Source organism: Bison bison, unplaced genomic scaffold (genome assembly GCF_000754665.1).
Source record: "Bison bison bison isolate TAMUID 2011002044 unplaced genomic scaffold, Bison_UMD1.0 scf7180017864470, whole genome shotgun sequence".
Classification (NCBI taxonomy): Eukaryota; Metazoa; Chordata; class Mammalia; order Artiodactyla; family Bovidae; genus Bison; species Bison bison.
This window is the reverse complement of record NW_011495031.1, coordinates 4018250-4038647: the sequence shown is the minus strand read 5'-3', so window position 1 is coordinate 4038647 and position 20398 is coordinate 4018250. Positions and strand designations below refer to the sequence as shown.

General features: G+C 35.6%; 1 protein-coding gene across 2 annotated transcripts in view; it reads left to right on the top strand.

The window, feature by feature from the left end:
- The window catches only part of CNTN1 (contactin 1), a 189328-nt gene that overhangs the window by 948 nt on the left and 167982 nt on the right, over positions 1-20398 (top strand). For both annotated transcript variants that reach the window (XM_010860767.1, XM_010860768.1), the window contains exons 2-5: positions 417-449; positions 9935-10067; positions 14138-14310; positions 16537-16632. In XM_010860767.1, the coding sequence (XP_010859069.1) occupies positions 417-449; positions 9935-10067; positions 14138-14310; positions 16537-16632 (435 nt within the window). The remainder of the gene's footprint in view (positions 1-416; positions 450-9934; positions 10068-14137; positions 14311-16536; positions 16633-20398) is intronic.

Genomic DNA, 20398 nt, shown 5'->3' with positions numbered 1-20398 from the left:
TAGATGGATCTTATATTTTCATTTATGAACCTCCCTTGATTGCTTTAATAATGAACTTGATGGGCACACACATATAGAACAATTTGCATATATATTATTTAATATAATAAAGAAAATTTGTGGTAAGGTTATTATTGCTGTCTACATTTATGAATAAAATAAAGCAAAGATATTCTTATTAGTACTGAAAATTCATGCCAATTCTTTAAAATTTTTGGTGCTGTAATTATAAAAATGCAAAGATAAGAAATAAATATTTCCAAAGACATGGTCATACTTCAGCCTTAATGGTGAAGAGCTAATAATCTAATTTCATTAACTAATATCTCGTTTATTTGAGTAACATTTGAAATCAAAACAAAGAGCAGCTTTGGGATTAATATTTTTCTGATTTTTGTCTTTTTTTTTCTTTTTAGAGTTTACATGGCACAGAAGGTATGGTCATGGAGGTAAGTTGATGAAAGGGTAACTTTTTAAGTAGATTTTTTCAAATAAACCATATTTCATCCCTACATTAAGCTATTAAGTTTTTAAACTTATAGCAAGTGGTTACAATTAGAGCACTTGGGAATTTTGTAGATGTTTTATCTGAGGTCTTCATGTAACTTATTTGATTACCAAAATAAATGAATAGATACACCACAAGCAAATATCCAAGTGGAGGATTGTAGCAGATAGAATATATTCAATGCAACCTGTATTTTCCCTTCATGTTTTATAATAATCCTATAGTACTTAATTTTGCAGCAATATTTTTAATATTGTAAAATTCTAGCTTGTTTTGAAAGCCTTCTGCTTTGCTGCAAGAAGAAGAATTAAAGTTAATAAGCTTGGAACCTTAAGATTCAGTTTAATTGGAAATCCAGATAATGGAAAATTTATTATTTATCTTTCATTAAATATAATTAGTGATCCTGATAGTTTAGATTATATTTCAACCACTGAATAGTTATTGCTAGAAATATAGACTGGAAAAAATAGTCTAGAGTAAATCAGTCTGGACTTACATATTCAACCAGGTATTCACTATGTGATCTTGTGCAAATTATTCAATTTCTATGAGACTTACGTTTCCTACATGTAAAAATCACAGGATTCTTGTGAACACTAAAAAAACAATGTAATGATAACTTACAGCACTGCTGCTGCTGCTTTAAGTCGTTTCAGTCGTGTCCGACTCTGTGCGACCCCATAGACGGCAGCCCACCAGGCTCCCCCATCCCTGGGATTCTCCAGGCAAGAATACTGGAGTGGGTTGCCATTTCCTTCTCCAATGCATGAAAGTGAAAAGTGAAAGTGAAGTCGCTCAGTCGTGTCTGACTCTTCGCGACCCCAAGGACTGCAGCCCACCAGGCTCCTCCGTCCATGGGATTTTCCAAGCAAGAGTACTGGAGTGGGGTGCCATTGCCTTCTCCAACTTACAACACAGTGACCTACATAGTAAACAAATAAACATGGTAACACTGGTAATCATTGAAAGCCACAGCATAGTGGTAGGAGAACGAGTAATTAAAAGAATCACTGAGTAATCAGTGCTATTGCTTCCATGCCAAAGCAAGAGTTTCATGCCAGAGTGAGTCAGAGTCTCCATCGATAGGGGATTTATAAAAAGGAAAGTCTCAGCAAGAAGCATATCAAAGCTATTTCTGTTTCTTCCTTGTGAGCTAGCCTATATAGTGTGAGTATAGGCTATATAAAGATCAGTGACATATGCTCCTTGATTTCAAGAACCTTACATATAATAAGGAATAATAAAAGTAAGTGGGTAACAAATTCATAAGAAAAATATGGTAGGCTTTTTAAAATAATTGAGGAATTAATAAATATTTAATGATGGAGCTAGTAGGCAAGGGAAACTGGAAATATTTCAATTATTAGAAATGGAAATAATTCTTAGAGGAAGTAGAACAAATAAGTACAGAAGTGGGTAAATATGGACTGTGTTAGGTCACTAATTCAAAGAACACTTGTTCTGAAGGATGTTAGTAGGACTTCATTGTCAAATAAATTTGAGAAAGGCTAGTTCATTAAACTTCAACAGTTTATTATTATGTGTGTTGTTTTTGTTCAGTCCCTCAGTCGTGTCTGATTCTTTGCAACCCCATGGACTGCAGTAATGGACTTATTAGTTTCCTAGGACTGCTATAGCTATAATAAAGCCACCAACTGGGTGGCTTAGAACAACAGAAATTTATTGTCTCACATTCTGAGACGAGATGTCCCAAAGAAAGGAGATATCAGAGTCAGGTTTCTGCTGAAACCTGTATGGGAAAGCTCTTCCTTTCATCTCTCAGCTTCTAGTACCCCAAACACTGGGCTTCCTTTGTGGCTCAGATGGTAAAGAATCTGCCTACAATGCATGAGACCCAGATCAAGAAGACCCCTTGGAGAAGGGAATGGAAACCCACTCCAGTATTCTTGTCTGGAGAACTCCATGGACAGAGAAGCCTGGCAGGCTACAGTCCATGGGGTCACAAACAGTCAGACACAACTGAGCGACTAACACACACACACACACACACACACACACATCCCAAACATTCCTTGGCTTATGGCAGCAAACACAGGCAGATATAAGGTAGGTGTGAACAGATGCCCAGATTGTTATGCAAAACACAGTGTCTAGAGCTTGAGGTTGCACCATAGGTCAAGGAAGTGGTTGTCATTAATAAATGTGAAAGGCTCTTCTTAGGCAAATAAAATCATGCAAGGAAAACTTAGTCAACAATTCTGATAACCTGATCTTAATTTTCCTTCTAATAATTGGATTCCTGTACATTCTCAAGACCAACTTGTTATATTTTAGTTATGATATATTGCTGCACTGTTACCTATTACCCATGAGACTAAGAACTGACGAACCAGAGTATTCAAAGCTTAAACCCTAAATGTCCTTATTCTCCAGAGAAGGCAATTCCACCTCACTCCAGTATTCTCGTCTGGAAAATCCCATGGACGGAGGAGCCTGGTAGGCTGCAGTCCATGGGGTTGCAAAGAGTCGGACACACTGAGCGACTTCACTTTCACTTTTCACTTTCACGTATTGGAGAAGGAAATGGCAACCCACTCCAGTGTTCTTGCCTGGACAATCCCATGGACGGCGGAGCCTGGTGGGCTGCCGTCTATGGGGTCGCATAGAGTTGGACACAACTGAAGCGACTTAGCAGCAGCAGCAGCAGTCCTTATTCTCTTATCAGTGAGGAATGTTTGAAAATGGAGATAATAATAATGCTTTGAGCCAATTTAAATATTGTCTCATTTAGAGAGTTTACTTTATTTTAAGAGGGCTTACAACACTCCCCAGGCCATATCCACTGAATATTGTAAACACTGTAAAAATTCAAATATTAGACTCTGCTAAAATTTTGTTCTCATTGCTTTCTTCCTGAAACTCTCATTAAAACATACTTATGTAAAATTATGTTTGAAAACTAACAGATTAAGATGACATATTACAGAATAAGAAATAGGATTTCTTTCATTGAATATAAAATGAATAAAAATAGCTCTCAAGCACAAATTGTAATGATACTTTCAATTTCCAGAGATAAAATAAGATAGCAAGGTTACAGTGGATCATCTCTACATAACAAGAGGTGAAGTATTTCATTTAAGATCATACACTAACTGACTACATTAACTGTGAGACTGAGAATGCTACTGAAAAAAAGCAGCAGTTTTTTCCTTTCTGTTAATCTTCTTGATCAAATTTAAGAAATGAACTTACTTCTGCAATAGATGACCACTATATGGTAGAAAATAAATTTTTATTGAGTAAATCAAAGAATGATTTGAAGTAATTTTTTCAAGTAGCTTGAGAAGTTATCTATATAACTGTGTGCTCCTTTTTAGAAGACTATATCTAGCACAAAAGAAGAGCATATGTTTTAAAAACAACCTTATTTTAACATATTTTCCATTTGTTTCTGTACCCTTTAACCTCATAATACTTCCAAAGCATGATAATTTGACATCTAATTATTCCATTGCCCTGGAAATAAAGCAATGGATAACTTAATTTTTGTTAACAGAGATTATAATGCTTGTATTAATGGATCCTTTGCTGAACCTTGTGTTGTATTACCCCTGAAAGTTCTTTTTCCTTGATCTGAGTGCCCTAGCTCAACTAACAGAGCAATGAGCTTGGATAGTCTTCAAGCGGGTTATGAAGCTTACATTCAGAAGTTAACCCTGAGCATACCAAAGCAATTCGAAGCCAGTTATGAATAATTTATCTCCCAAGAGCCCAAATATATCCTCAAAATAAAATGCATATTGTAATTGGTAAACCACCCAATGAAATACATTATTTTATTCAGGCTTGAAAATATTAGAAAAGCAAGAAATATTTATAAAATTTATAAATATATGCTAACATTTTATAAATAATATTTATAAAATAATACTAACTGGAAACACAAATGGGATATCAAATGTGTCATAGTCTCCTTTTGTTCTTAAAATGGGCAAAAGGAAATATCTTAAATATAATATTTTGTCAAAATGGAAAAATTCAGTGTTTTATTGGAAATTAGTTTCATATTTTATCACTTAAATGATTCATTGTCTCTTTCTGTAAAGGGCAAATGGAAATGGAGCACTTGGAAATATCTGCATATAATTTTGGAAAAGTACTTGTGGAGAATAAAATAGCATGGGGCACTGATAATATTCAGTTTGGCCTATAAACTTCAACCCAACTCACCCCCGAAGTGTTTTATCTTTACTTCAATGAGTAGAGGGATTGCCAATCAATAGACATAGTCTTATCATTATTAACATGTGGCATTTCATTATTTCCAATGGAAATTGCCATTGCTGATATCTTTTCCAGAAAGAAACATGCCTTATGATCATGATGAAGAAACCATAAACATATGTTCAGTTTTCTAAAAGCTGATGAATTTTTATCTCAAAGTCACATATCTTAAAATCAAAAGATATCCTATCAAAAGAAACATTTAAAACCATGCATTTTATGAAGATATGCAAGTGTGCAACTAACCCCTACCTCCACACAGATGTATGTTTGTGTGCAGCTGTCTTTGTATTTCAAGGCACCATACAATACTTGAAATAATCAAGGCAATTAGGAATGAATGAAACTCAACTACTTCAAATGATAAAACTAGTTATTTTAAGAAAATTAATAAATTATTAATTAAATTGAGAATTCAGGATTGTTATAATCCCAATAAGGCTTCCCTGGTGGCTTAGATGGTGAAGAATTGACCTGCAATGCAGGAGATAATGACAGTACCAGAGGACTTTTTAGAAGCAGGTGCTAGACAGCCCAGGATTAGCTATTTCTACATTGGAAATACAATACTATTGAATCTTTAGTTAATGCAACTGTGCACCTACTGAGATGAATTCAAATTTTTTAAAATTGTATGTGATCACAATTATTAAATGAAGTACATATTTAATTCAGTTCAGTTCAGTTCAGTCGCTCAGTCGTGTCCAACTCTTTGTGACCTCATGAATTGCAGCACGCCAGGCCTCCCTGTCCATCACCAACACCTGGAGTTCACTCAAACCCACGTCCATCGAGTCGGTGATGCCATCCAGCCATCTCATCCTCTGTCGTCCCCTTTTCCTCCTGCCCCCAGTCCCTCCCAGCATCAGAGTCTTTTCCAATGAGTCAACTCTTCGCATGAAGTGGCCAGAGTACTGGAGTTTCAGCTTTAAGCATCATTCCTTCCAAAGAAATCCAAGGGCTGATCTCCTTCAGAGTGGACTGGTTGGATCTCCTTGTAGTCCAAGGGACTCTCAAGAGTCTTCTCCAACACCACAGCTCAAAAGCATCAATTCTTTGGCCCTCAGCTTTCTTCACAGTCTAACTCTCACATCCATACATGAATTAGTGGAAAGTATTTCCAATTTGCTGCTTATTCCAAAATTCTCCAATGTATGTTGAAATGGACCTAAGGAAAATCTCTAATCTTGAAGACCTAAAATTCTATTAACAGTGTCTTTCACAGAACAGAACTTTTAAACTTGAATAAAGTCCAGCTTATCATTTTTTTTCTTTTATGGATCATGCTTTTGAAATCATGTCTCAAAATTCTTCACCATATGCAAGGTCTGAATCAAGTTATTGACTGAATTAAGGACAACTATAACCTCTAGTTCATTAAACTGTAGCCTCACAGAAAACCATTTAAAATTCTTATGTTAACTCTAATGTAACAAGTGGAAACTCAAGATCTATCCAGTGTAGATAAGTCGACTTCTGTTTAAGCTTTATAATTGCACCAAACATTCATTCCTCTTTAAATTTGATGATGTTTTCTGTTGATAATGATAGTAATACCATAATCATTAAGCTTGTATATAAATACAATGAATTTAGAAGATATTCATGAGCTTAAACTCCCCTAAAATATATTTATTTTAATATTCTGAATAATTAGTATGTTTAAATTTTTTTTAATTGCTCAGAATTGTCACACTATTCATTATTCATCAAGGGTTGAAGTGAGAATAGTATTCATCTTACCTTCAAGAAGAGAATCAAAATATGTTAATAAAATTGAACTTCATGGCTCATCTTTTTAAGCATTTTTGTGTAAATTGGGAAGAAACAGCAGAAGCTTCAAAGCAGCAGGGTTACTAAATTGTTCCAGCTAGTAAAGCTGGGCAATTGACAGAGATTCAAAGAAGAGTTCATGAGATTGTTCAAGTGGGAGAAGAAATATCACATGACTTATGTCATAGATATGTGCTTAGTCGCTCAGTCGTGTCAAACTCTTTGCAACCCCATGGACTGTAGCTCACCAGGCTCCTCTGTCCATGGAGACTCTCCAGGCAAGAATACTGGAGTGGGTTGCCATGCCCTGCTCCAGGAGAGCTTCCCAACCCAGGGATCAAACCCAGGTCTCTCGCATTGTGGGTGGATTCTTCACTATCTGAGCCACCAGAGAAGCCCAAGAACACTGGAGTGGGTAGCCTTCTGCAGGGGAACTTACCAACCCAGGAATCGAACTGGGGTCTCCTGCATTGCAGGCAGATTCTTTACCAGCTGAGCTACCCAGGAAGCCCTTTTTATCATAGATAATTCCAAGGCTATTTCTTTCTGAAATCAAAAAATCTAGAACCTACATACAAATAAAGGTCTTGTTATCAAGGATTTGAGATTCATTACATGTTTCCCATGAAGGTGAAAGAGGAGAGTAAAAAAGTTGGCTTAAAACTCAACATTCAGAAAATGAAGATCATGGCATCTGGTCCCATCACTTCATGGGAAATAGAGGGGGAAGCAGTGGAAACAGTGTCAAACTTTATTTTTTGGGCTCCAAAATCACTACAGATGGTGACTGCAACCATGAAATTAAAAGACGCTTATTCCTTGGAAGAAAAGTTATGACCAACCTATATAGCATATTTAAAAGCAGAGACATTACTTTGCCAACAAAGGTCCGTCTAGTCAAGGCTATGGATTTTCCAGTGGTCATGTATGGATGTGAGAGTTGGACTGTGAAGAAGGCTAAGCACCAAAGAATTGATGCTTTTGAACTGTGGTATTGGAGAAGACTCTTGAGAGTCCCTTGGACTGCAAGGAGATCCAACCAGTCCATTCTGAAGGAGATCAGCCCTGGGTGTTCTTTGGAAGGGCTGATGCTAAAGCTGAAACTCCAGTACTTTGGCCACCTCATGCGAAGAGTTGACTCATTGGAAAAGACTCTGGTGCTGGGAGGAATTGGGGGCAGGAGGAGAAGGGGATGAAGGAGGATGAGATGGCTGGATGGCATCACCGACTCGATGGACGTGAGTCTGAGTAAACTCCGGGAGTTGGCGATGGACAAGGAGGCCTGGTGTGCTGCGACTCATGGGGTCGCAAGGAGTTGGACATGACCGAGCGACTGAACTGAACTGAACTGAACATGTTTCCCTATGATGCTATTTCTTTCTAAAGGCCAGAAAACATTGGGCATCATCAGGTAATTATTATAAGCAAAGCAGAAAACATTATAGTATTTCTAGTTTTTCATCTCAAGTATATGGAAATAAACAGCTTAGAGCAGGACTTCAAAAATCATTAGAAAATGACTTCTGTGAACACCTTGCATTCATCATCTTACTTATGGTTGAGTAGGCCTATGGAGTCCTTAGAGAACATGCCCCAATTCCTTTTTTTTTTTAGTGTAAATACAATATGGAACGAATGACTTGTATAAAACAACAGCTAAGAAACCAATGTTGAGCTAAATCCCATTTCCTCTAGTTCCTCCAGTTCTGATCCAGTGATTTATCTGTGATCTGACATAGGATGATGCTATATAATGTAACTGAGATCCATAAATTCTTGAATGGCATTTTCAGCAAATTCCAACTAAAAGTGAGGCTTCTCCCTTTGAAATATTTCAAGTCAGTTTAGAAAAATTAATACTGGGAAAATTAATACTCTTCATACTGGGAGAAACTAACTGAGGTTTTTGATTAATCATCTGTATATACAAAAATGTGTATTGACATGATGCTTGTGGCACCAGAATTAGAAGAATGAATAAAATTCGGCTTCTGAAACTTTTGGAATTAGTCTAAATGGTGAGATATGTAAGACATGTAAATTAAATTTTGAAAAGATCGGCAAATTCATGAGAATGTGGGTTGTCTAAATGTAATTCTTACAGTAGTCAAATGAGGTAGGTTTTAATATTATCTCCATCTTATAAGGGGTGACATCAAGGCTGGAGATATTAAATACTTTTTCCAAAAGCACTGATAAACTTCACTAAGGCAAGATTTAAAAGATGTAATTAAACTGCTTGTTAAGAGAAACTAGAAGAAAGCTCTTATCCTCAAGTTTAACGTTAGAATAGCCAATTTTTCAGTATGACATTTACCTTACACTCGCTCTTAAAAAAATAAATTGAAAGAGTGAACAATAGCTTTTGATTAAGCAGAGACCTACAATGATCCCATGTAAGATATTCCTCCTTTCTAGCCATATATATATATATATAAAAGTATGAAGTCATCTGGAGTGTCTGGCTCTTCACTGGGCTCTATAAAAAATGTTCCAAACTGATGACATGTGAGTGATTCTCTTCCTCATCCTGCTGTGAGGTGTCACACCTCCTCTCCAGAGGATACGCTGTCAGGAATGACTGCTTCAACACTGGTATTTTTGTGGTAGATTTTAAACCAGCTGGCCAGATCCCATATCCACTTACTGATAACTCATGGATTGTTCAGTAATTTACAGATTGTTCTAGATGCTACCAGTGCTGGTCACATGTTTAAAGAGAAAAACAAAACAAGAACTGCCCCAAGAAAAGGACCCATTTCCTCAGAACTTCTAGAAATATTTCATTCTATTGTTCAAAAATTGTTAAACAATTTTTATGTTCCACACTGCTAGACAGCTGTGGAGGAGAGTGCGGTATAGAATTTATGGCATCTGCAATCTAGTAAACCTTTCCCCAGGCATCTGCAAAACCATAAATTGCATCAAGAATCACAGCAGCTGTGTTAAGTGCCATAAGCCTGCTAGGGAGTTATGAGAATGTGGACCTAAAACTAGGTCACTAAAACTAGGAGGGTTTGAGAGTTGGGTTCCCGAAGGAGCTAACTTTATGATTGTCATTAAGGATTGTACAAATTTTGATGGGAGGAGAGAAATGAGATGGTGGTTTCAGAAAGAGGAAAAGCTCAGAGGCAGGAAAGGATGGCTTGTTTGAGAAGCACTAATTAGTTAAGCATGGCAACACAGAGTGCTTTTCAGAAGATGATGAGAGATAAGTAGAAAAGAATTTTGAATAAACCTAAACATTTTCCTCAGGATCATAGAGGCAAACATCTTTGGTTCAAATGACACTGGAGATCCCATGTTTCTGACCTTTCTTTCAAAAAAACCTTTTAAAATGTACTCAAATTTTCTTTGATTTCTAAAATAAAGGAATATAAAATAATTTTATTTTTCTTATAGTTTCTGAGGAAGACAAAGGATTTGGACCAATTTTTGAAGAACAACCAATCAATACCATTTATCCAGAGGAGTCACCGGAAGGAAAAGTTTCACTAAACTGTAGGGCACGAGCCAGCCCTTTCCCAGTTTACAAGTAAGGTACCTCACTGCTCTTTTCAGAATGAAGTGTTGGACTAAGATTACAGATCAGCATCTATGATCCTGTATCTATAGAGAAAGCTATGGCCTAAAGCTTTCTACAAAATCTAGGGTCATTATAAAAAATATTGTCATACAGCTAATTTTTTAAAAGTTGTTTAATATTGAAATAGTTTTCTTAAACATATGCATATAATTCACTTCCTATTTCCTGCACAGAGAATGCCAGTACCATTTCACATTATCACTTAAAAATTGGCTAATGGAGATTATGCTATTAAGTAAGAAAATGGTTACGTGAAAAATTTAAATATATTTAAAATATATGCACTTGAGGATAAACTGTTTTTGTATTTATTGGCCTGCTGCTGCTAAGTCATTTCAGTCTTGTCCAACTCTGTGTGACCCCATAGACGGCAGCCCACCAGGCTCCTCGGTCCCTGGGATTCTCCAGGCAAGAATACTGGAGTGGGTTGCCATTTCCTTCTCCATATATTGGCCTAGATAACTCATATATAAAGATGACAGATAATAGTCTATATTAACCACATTTAAAGGGCATATTACATAGATAATTCTAGAAAACACCATTTTTCAGTAGTCTCAGATCTATATGCCAGACAACAAAACAAATTCCTTAAATGACTCTATCAGACAATCTATATATCTCTTCATGTTTTTTCTGGAGTACCTATTGACACTATCAAAAATAAATTTATGAAAAGTAGCAGTCAGTTTTCTTGCTTCAGGGTGTTCGGAAAAATATATTAACAGTTTCTAGTCTTATATAAAGAATAAGATTTTAAAATTAACCAAATGCCAATGGATTTTGGTTCCATGAAGACAAAGCAAGTGACTGACAGGAAAATTGGGGCTCTCGTGTGTTCATATCATCTGAGTTAATTGAAGGTTGTCACTCAACAAAGTTGATTTTAGTGGTAGATTTTTCTTTTCATGAATAGAAAAACAACTCTTCTTTTTTTTTTTTTTAATTTTATTTTATTTTTAAACTTTACAAAATTGTATTAGTTTTGCCAAATATCAAAATGAATCCGCCACAGGTGATGTGTTCCTCATCCTGAACCCTCCTCCCTCCTCCCTCGCCATATCATCCCTCTGGGTCTTCCCAGTGCACCAGCCCCAAGCATCCAGTATCGTGCATCGAACCCAGACTGGCAACTCGTTTCATACATGATATTATACATGTTTCAATGCCATTCTCCCAAATCTTCCCACCCTCTCCCTCTCCAACAGAGTCCATAAGACTGTTCTGTACATCAGTGTCTCTTTTGCCGTCTTGTACACAGGGTTATTGTTACCATCTTTCTAAATTCCATATATATGCGTTAGTATACTGTATTGGTGTTTTTCTTTCTGGCTTACTTCACTCTGTATAATAGGCTCCAGTTTCATCCACCTCATTAGAACTGATTCAAAAACAACTTTTCATTGCTATTAAAAATGTATTATCATGAAGAATACACATTCCTTTCATTTCATTATACTTGAACTCATTTCCTAGTGCCTCTAACTATAAATGCAAATTTTTTCTTAAAATAAAATTTAAATTTATATGCAAACTCACCATCTTGGAGTGCAATATAAGTGGATATTTTATAAATTATATAAATAACATATTTGTTCTGAAAATATCTGATGGGCTAGATTTATTTCTACCCTTAAGTCATTCATAATGGGAGTTTACATACATAACCTTGGACTTGGCATAGTGTAACTAATGACAGGCCCTAGAGAAGTACAGAATTTTACATCAAGTACAGAATTTTATAGGAAAGGAAGCTGTGACCTATATAAGTAAATTGATTTGCTCCAGACCTAGTAAATCACAGCTCTAAGACTGAAACACAAGCATTATGACTTTCAAGGAAACATATAATTTTTTTTTCAGTATTCATCTATCTAGACAGGTTGATAGTATTTGAAAAGCTATTTCAGTGATGGTTATTCTGTGATTCTCTTTCCTTGACATTCATACACATGGAACCTAAGCAAATCAGCCTCCAGGCTCCCATGGAGAATAAAAGAACAGAAAGAGGTTGTTCTCAGATAGTGTTCTAGGAACGTGGGCTTCTCTTTGCTGCCCCACTGCCACCATAGAGACTGTAAGAAGCAAAGTTTTACATCATTAAAATTGTATACATATTAACACCCCCTTACATCTGCCTCCCTCAAGTCCCATTTAGTTTTCTTATCACAATTTAAAAAATAACAATAAGAAGCAAAACTTTGCTTGGCAAATATATCACCAACTTCCTCCCACAGACTATATAATCATTTAAGTCCCCAGGGCAAGTATGCCCTTATTATCTATACAGTAATATAGAAAACTGATGGGAAGAAGTAGATGTTTAATTGTTGTGAAGATGGTCTGCATTTGACAGCAAAGTAAGAAAAAATTATTCAGCTCATGATGTAGCTTGTCTGACAAAAGAACACTTGCCATGATGAAAATTTACTTAATATTCAAGGAAAGCCATACTAACCTTGGTAATGATGCAATTTGTCATTCACATAGTACTTTGATATTTATGGTATGTTCTGTGATAATTTGTTATTCATGGCAACATCATGAAAGATAAAACAGGGAACTTTTTTACTTATCAGTCTTGAGACTTTCACTATCTTGCCCTGTCTCCCACATTAACAGAACTCAAATAAAAATTGTACTTAAGGCTGTGTGAAAGGGATTATAACAATGGTGAATATCCCGAAAAATTAAATAGACGAGTGAACTTACCTAATCACAGCAAGATTTAATCATTATATCACATCAGGAGCAGAATCAGACCCATTGGGAAGAAGTTAAAACAAGAAATAAAAATTTGGAGTGAATATAATGGGGAGGAATGTATATTGATATCTTACATTTTGATATAACTAGTGCCTCACAAGGGAAACCACTGCCTTGGCAAATGCTAAGTGACTCGACACTGGATGGTTCAGGCAGGGACAATATTGCCACCAGCTAGGATGAAGGGGATGATTTGTTCATAGGGCTGATATTTGGTAGGTTTTGAAAAGCAAAGCATGGTTTTCTGTGTTTGCTTTTAAATTACTTCCCACACTGTAAAAATTAAAACTAAAAATGTTCTAGTAGTTCGATTTATTAAAAATATTATAAAATTATTAGGCCTTTCTGGCAAGATGCTAACCCTAATCAGAATTTTGCAGCCAGGACATGAATGATGGGGCCATAGCCCACTGGTTGACATAGTTCTTGTCTTAGAACACTGCAGAAGACATGAAACCTTAACCCTAAAAGAGAATGATTATAAAATTATGCAGGTGGTCAGCTTAATTGAAAACTATTTTATATATGCAATCCTCTCATCATCTCACCATGAAAGTTTCCTGATTCTAGTTAGTTTAGATTCTAGATTCCTGTTTCTAGTTAGTTTATTCACCGTCACCATCAATATACCTGCAATAATGTATCTGTGGCCTGGAACCAAGACCCAATTGACTTCAGCCATTTTCAAATGGTGTGATCGACCTCTAGTGGTCAGAATATGACATTAAATGAGTAAAACCCTGATTTCTATTGGTTTGTTTTATTCAAAATGAAATTTTATTCAAAAATGACTTTGATATTGATATCTAATATCTTATACTTTGGTATCTTATATTGATATCTTATATTTTATTTCTACTATAGCAATATTTAAAATATTTATATAACATTTATTTATTCATGAATCTACCTACTCCATAAATAGTTATCATTTATGATGCATGTATATCTGCTAAGAAACCAGTTTATGTAGCAAAAGTCAATGAAATATTTGTCCTTTGGAATGCCTCATGCTAAAAAAGGAAATATCTCATATACTTGAACATTTACCTTTCTGTGCCCGAACTAAATTATAAATCATGAGCCCAGAGACATGGAATTATAGAATATGTAGAAATACCACTCTGAGTCAACTACTTAATCACCTTCTTTCATATGGAGCTGTACTCATTTTATTTTAGAACAGTGTTATCCCAGTATACTGATTTCAGTCCTCTTGACATTTGATACAGCATTTACTTATTTTTTCATAGATGGAGAATGAATAATGGGGATATTGATCTGACAAGTGATCGGTACAGTATGGTAGGAGGAAACCTTGTTATCAACAATCCGGACAAACAGCAAGATGCTGGAATATATTACTGTTTAGCATCAAATAACTATGGGATGGTCAGAAGCACTGAAGCAACCCTGAGTTTTGGATGTAAGTAATTGTGACTTTAAAATGGGTATGTGCATTTAGGTGAAGAAAATTTTAGACATTATCAGAAGAATTAAGCAAAAAAGGAGAAATCGAGGAGAAAGAAAAGCGAGAGAAAGACTTCTAGATGAGGTGGGCTTTACAAGATTAGTGGGCCTTAATTGTGTGGAGAAGAAAAACAATTCCAAGAGAGCAAAGTATTATGAAAAATATTATGAATGTATTTAAAGTAGTGAAAGATAACACTGGAAAATAAACTAAGGTCATGTTCAGAAAGATCTTGAATAAGTTTCTAATAATTACTCTCAATGGAAATACTAAGCTTTGATTTCTCACTGGGGATGATATTGTCCCCACGGGAGTGAAAATCAGTTCTTGGAGGCAGGGAACCATTTTATGTATTACAACACAATGGTCTTATTCCTTAGTATTTAATTTTTCTTGTTAGTAATGAATTAAATGTTAACTGATTTAAGTTTAAATTAAATAAAATTTCTCCTTTTAGGGACAATAATAATGAGAATACTTTGAGAAACATTGTGCTAAACTAAAAGTTAGAGGTTATTATGGGATAAAAATGTCTATTGGGAGAGGAGTTAGACTAGATGTTCTCCATACGTGATTTTATAAGTCAGCATTTAAATATTTTGCAAAATGAATTATAGGATGAAAGTGACATTTTTAAAAGGACCCAAGTGGTACTGATTACCAGAAGGGAGTGAGACAAAATCAGCAAGTGCAGCCAGATTAAATTCATGTGGTGACAGTGAGAGTACAAATGATAAACTCAGTCCTTGAGGAAATATACAACAGATTCACTGAAGGAAAAAGACCTTGAATATTTTCTTAAGGAAAGTCTAGTCAAAGGGCAGAAACATTTTGCTCTCTTTAAAATGGAACGGGAGCAATTAAGACCAATATCAAGGATAAAAGTAAGCGCTTCAATGGTCTCTTCGCATTTAGAGAAGACATTGTTATCCACAGTGAGATAGACCCCAACTAAGTTTTAGAATAGGAATGCCATTCCAGGGAGGCATCAGGACAGGAAAAGTAGATTTGAAGGGTTCTTTGCAAAAAGGTAATTATTGGAATGATAATTTTTCAGAGACATAAACATAAAGAGAATTAAAAACTAGATTTCATAATTTGAGTACTGATCACAGCATATTAAAAAGCAGAAACATTACTTTGCTGACAAAGGTCCATTTAGTCAGAGCTATGGTCTTTCTAGTAGTCATGTGAGAGCTGGACCATAAAGAAGGCTGAGTGCTGAAGAATTGATGTTTTCAACTTGTGGTGCTGGGGAAGACTCTTGAGTGTCCCTTGGACAGCAAGGAGATCAAACAGTCAACCCTAAAGGAAATGAACCCTGAATATTCATTAGAAGGACTGATCCTGAAGCTGAAGCTCCAATCCTTTGGCCACCTGATGTGAAGAGCCAACTCACTGGAAAGAACACTGATGCTGAGAAAGATTAAGGGAAAGAGGAGAAGGGGGCTACAGAGGATGAGAAGGTCAGATGGCATCACCAACTCAATGGACATGAGTTTGAGCAAACTGTGGGAGATAGTGAAGGACAGGGAAGCCTGGTGTGCTACATACAGTCCATGGAGTCGCAGAGAGTCTGACATGACTTAGTGACCGACACCAACTTATCACACATAAGGAAATGGAGATGAGACAAGACTGAAACAGAATAAGAACCAGTAACATAAATGAAGAATCAGATCCAAGCAAAATGTGAGTTCCAAATACACAGAACAGAGTGAAGGAATTAAAAACTGAGGAAAGTCAAGAATTTGAAAAAGAGCAAGATTATTGACCTTCAAGTTCCTCAGCTAGGATTCTGCCCTTCATCCTTACTCCTTCTCCCCACTGGACTCCTCTCTCCGACTTTCTCTGGTAAAGCCCTGGGTTTGTCTGTGCACATTGTATTTCCAGATATTCTTACAGAGAGTCTTCCTAAATCTGAAGAAAAGTTTAGAAAATGCACAGTCTTCCAGGTTGTCACAACAGTTATACAGATGCTGCCAATGTCCATATTCTTCTGTAATGTGTGCACATTCCAGCGTCTGAAAAGGCTTGAATAAGCTTTTGATAAGCTTCACCAAACCAACAGAGAAATATTGTATCTAAAAGTGAATTAGTAGCTGAAAAAGAAACTTTAATGAGTATCAATTTTTCTATTGCCCGGAGAATGAATGTTTTCCTTCTTGTTTTCATGATTAGATCTTGATCCTTTCCCACCTGAGGAACGTCCTGAGGTCAGAGTGAAAGAAGGGAAAGGAATGGTGCTACTCTGTGACCCTCCATACCATTTCCCAGGTAAACTGAGCTCTTCTATGATTATAAGCATCTAGGAAATGAAGTGGGAACACTTTTATTTCTTCATGATATTGGAGCATTTATAATTAAGACTCAATATTTGTATAACCTTATAACACATCACTTACTAGAGCTTATAGATGCTTGCTTTTTTGATTCTTTAAACAGTTGTCCCTAATTACAAAGGTCTATGATCATTTCAGCTTATAAATAACATGTATGTTGGATTATGTTCCTATTAAAGTCCTGTTACACTGGAGAAAATATGGTAGATTTTCTACAAATAATTCCTGTAATAGAATAGTACCAAGGAGGAAATAATCATTTTATTAATAATTTGGCATCTAAAATATGCTGCTGCTACTAAGTTGCTTCAGTCGTGTCCCACTCTGTGCGACCCCTGAGACGGCAGCCCACCAGGCTCCCCCGTCCCTGGGATTCTCCAGGCAAGAACACTGGAGTGGGTTGCCATTTCCTCCTCCAATGCATGAAAGTGAAAAGTGAAAGTGAAGTCGCTCAGTCGTGTCTGACTCTTAGCGACCCCATGGACTGCAGCCAAATATACTAGGACCTGTAATTAAACACCAGAAAGAAAGAGACATAATAAATTATTAATCTCTTTAGGAGTTCTAATCCACAAACAAAATGTGAGTTACAAATACATATAGTAAAGAAAATAAAAGCTGAGGAAATCCAGAATTGGATACAGAGCAAGATTGTTGACCTTCACGTTCCTCAGCTAGGATTCTGCCCTTCATCCTTACTCCTTCTCCCCACTGGAGTGCTCCCTCAGTCTTCCTCTGGTGAAGCCCTGGGTTTGTCTGTGCACATTGTATTTGAAGCAAAGTTTAAAAAATGTGCAGTCTTCAGAGTTGTCACAACAGGTACACAGGCACTGCCAATGTATCCCTGTACACAAGAAAGGGGCTAAACTGAAGTTCATCTGCTACAAGATTCAACTTTGGAATACATGTTTTCAGTAATTTGATATGGCTAAAATGAAAGCTACAAAACCATTGATTAAAAGATGAACACTGCATATATAATATTTTCACTCATTTCATTTATCAAACATTTTCTTCAAATAATATATTTATACCATTTTTCTCTCATAAAAAAGTATTCTGGGTTCTTATAGTTTTAATCTTATGTCATAAAGTTGTCTCTAAATATCTCTATATAGAATGATTCATAACAGACTATTATAAGTCTGGCATATATTAATATGGAATATATATACATGCACATATATACTATTCTGATTATGTATGGATAATAGACAGTTTATAATCAAATGTTGATCACTTTTTTCTTATAACTGTGGGAAAAAGAGAATTAGTTGATATACATAGGAGACTCAGTAGACATGAGTCTGAGCAAACTCCAGGAGAAAATGGAGGACAGAAGAGCCTGGCATGCTGCAGTCCATGGGGTCACAAAGAGTCTGACATGACTTAGTGGCTGAACAACAACAAAAGGAGAAATTTATGAATTCAAATGTTGCAAAAAGTTTTTCAATGAAGGAGTGGTCTTTTTTTTTTTAAAGAACTGACAAAATTATGAAAAAATACTCTCATGTTCATAGTGTTTCCATTGGCATCTGCTTTGAGTGAGATTTTCATTAAAGGGCGTTGAGCAGAGGAATCACAGGACATCACTTAAGTTATAGAAAGGTAAATCTGGTTACTGTTGTAAGAAAAGACTCAGCAGAATATAAAAGTGAAACCAGGAGCTCAGTTAAAGGTATTGCGATCATGTAGGCAATGAATATGGACCAGAGCAGGGGAACTGGAGGTAGGAAGAAGTAGTTAAATCAAGATATATTTTGAAGGAAGGGGTAAGAGTACAGGCTGGTAGACTTTATGTGTGAGATATAAGAGAAACACAGGAGTCAAGATGACATCAAAGTATTTGTCATGAGCTCTGGAGAGAATGGAGTTGTCTGGAAGAATAGGTGTGGATTAAGAGTGAGGGGCCTAATTTAAAATTCCAAAAAGAGTTGTTCAGTTGGCAGTTCTATGAATGTGGAACCCAAGGGCAACATCTGAGGTAGGAGTATCAGTTTGTCATGCAGCATTATATAAATTGTTTTCAAAGTCATAGGACTGCATGTCATTACCTAGGGAAGTAATATAGATAGATATATGGGGAATGGTTCAAGGAACACAAACTATGGGATTTTTCTGAGATGAGTCTGGTTTTCAAGCCTCTGTGGCATCTTTACAACTTTGTTGACTGAAGAATTTCATGGACCAAGACTAAGGTTGGTAGAAGCTTCAAATCATTAAGCCAAATGAGTGTATTACCTCTTCTTCCTGATAAAGATACAAATGTTTATATGGGTAGGGGCAGGACTGGGAGGTCTTTTAAATAAGCCAAAGAAGCATTATTAATCACAGAATAGAACCTGAACAACTCATCTCCACTTGTGCTCTTAGTGGATTACGACCTCTTTGAACATTAGACATGACACCTTCAAATATAAGAATGGACATATGCTTGAAGACCATAGTGTGTATATATGTGTGTACCATTTTGCCATTTGCATGTCATAAATCTATCTTTCCACTATATGCAGTTAAGGTTTTGTATATTGCAGTTAATATTTCATGGAGTTGAGGTATAAACGAACCGACCAGGTTTGGATTCTGAACCTCAAAGAACATTATATATGCAACTATTTATAGTAGTCAAATCTTGTTGGCTCTATTTGGTGATCTGATAACCTAAAATTTACTCCTTACTAAGTCAACTTAACTTAGCCATAACTACATCTCAGTTTGCTTGTTCAAAATTTGGGAGTAATAATTCTTGTGCCACCTACTTCACAGACTTTGTTATGAGATTCAAATTTAATGTTTTTAAATTATAAAATGGATATCTAATTTAAAAGGATTATTATTAAATTAAAATGTATTTAGTACATTTAATGTTATATTTTGAATCGCCATTAAAACAAATAAAGTACATCTCACTTCACTAAGAATTTTTTTTATTCATGGCTATTGAATTCACCTCTGATTTATGCACAGGAAAAAGATCTAGGGGACAATCTCATCATTTACAATCACTACATTTTTCTATGGATTTGGGTGTTCTACAATTTCTTGCAAAGAGGAAAACTCTTATTTGAACCAGTTGTTTATTTATTAGGAATACTTATACATACCTATATCAGTAAAAATGTTGATTCAATTTTATAACAACATTTGATATGCAACTGATTGCCTAGTGCCTAGCACAGGATATGTGTCCAACAAATATTTGAAGAATGAGAAAGTAAAAGAGTAAATAAGTGTATTCATTAAATTGATAGATACATAGTGATTACAATTTTAGCAAAAGATAAATTTTCTTGTTTAGATCTTGTTTTATTAAATAGAACCATTAATTCATTAATGTGTAAGACTCTAAATCCCTAGATTCTCAGAAAATGGAAGCATGATTCTTTGATTCCAACTAATTTTCAGAACCTGAAACTGAGTTACACAACTTACAAAATAGGAATCATATATGTGCATATTCTGTAAGAGAATTTAAAAAAAGCCCATCATTTGAAGAGTGAGTACTATTGAGAAAATACAGGATATCTAATAATACACATGGTGTGGATTTTTAAATAAATAAGAAAGTGGGAATACTCTTAAGAGAAAAAACTCATTAAATGTTGAATGTGATAGTGACTGAATCTCAATAGACTAGAAAGGTAAGCATAAAAATAGACAAGCATGCTAGAGCATAGTAGGGAATATATGAGCCCACAGTA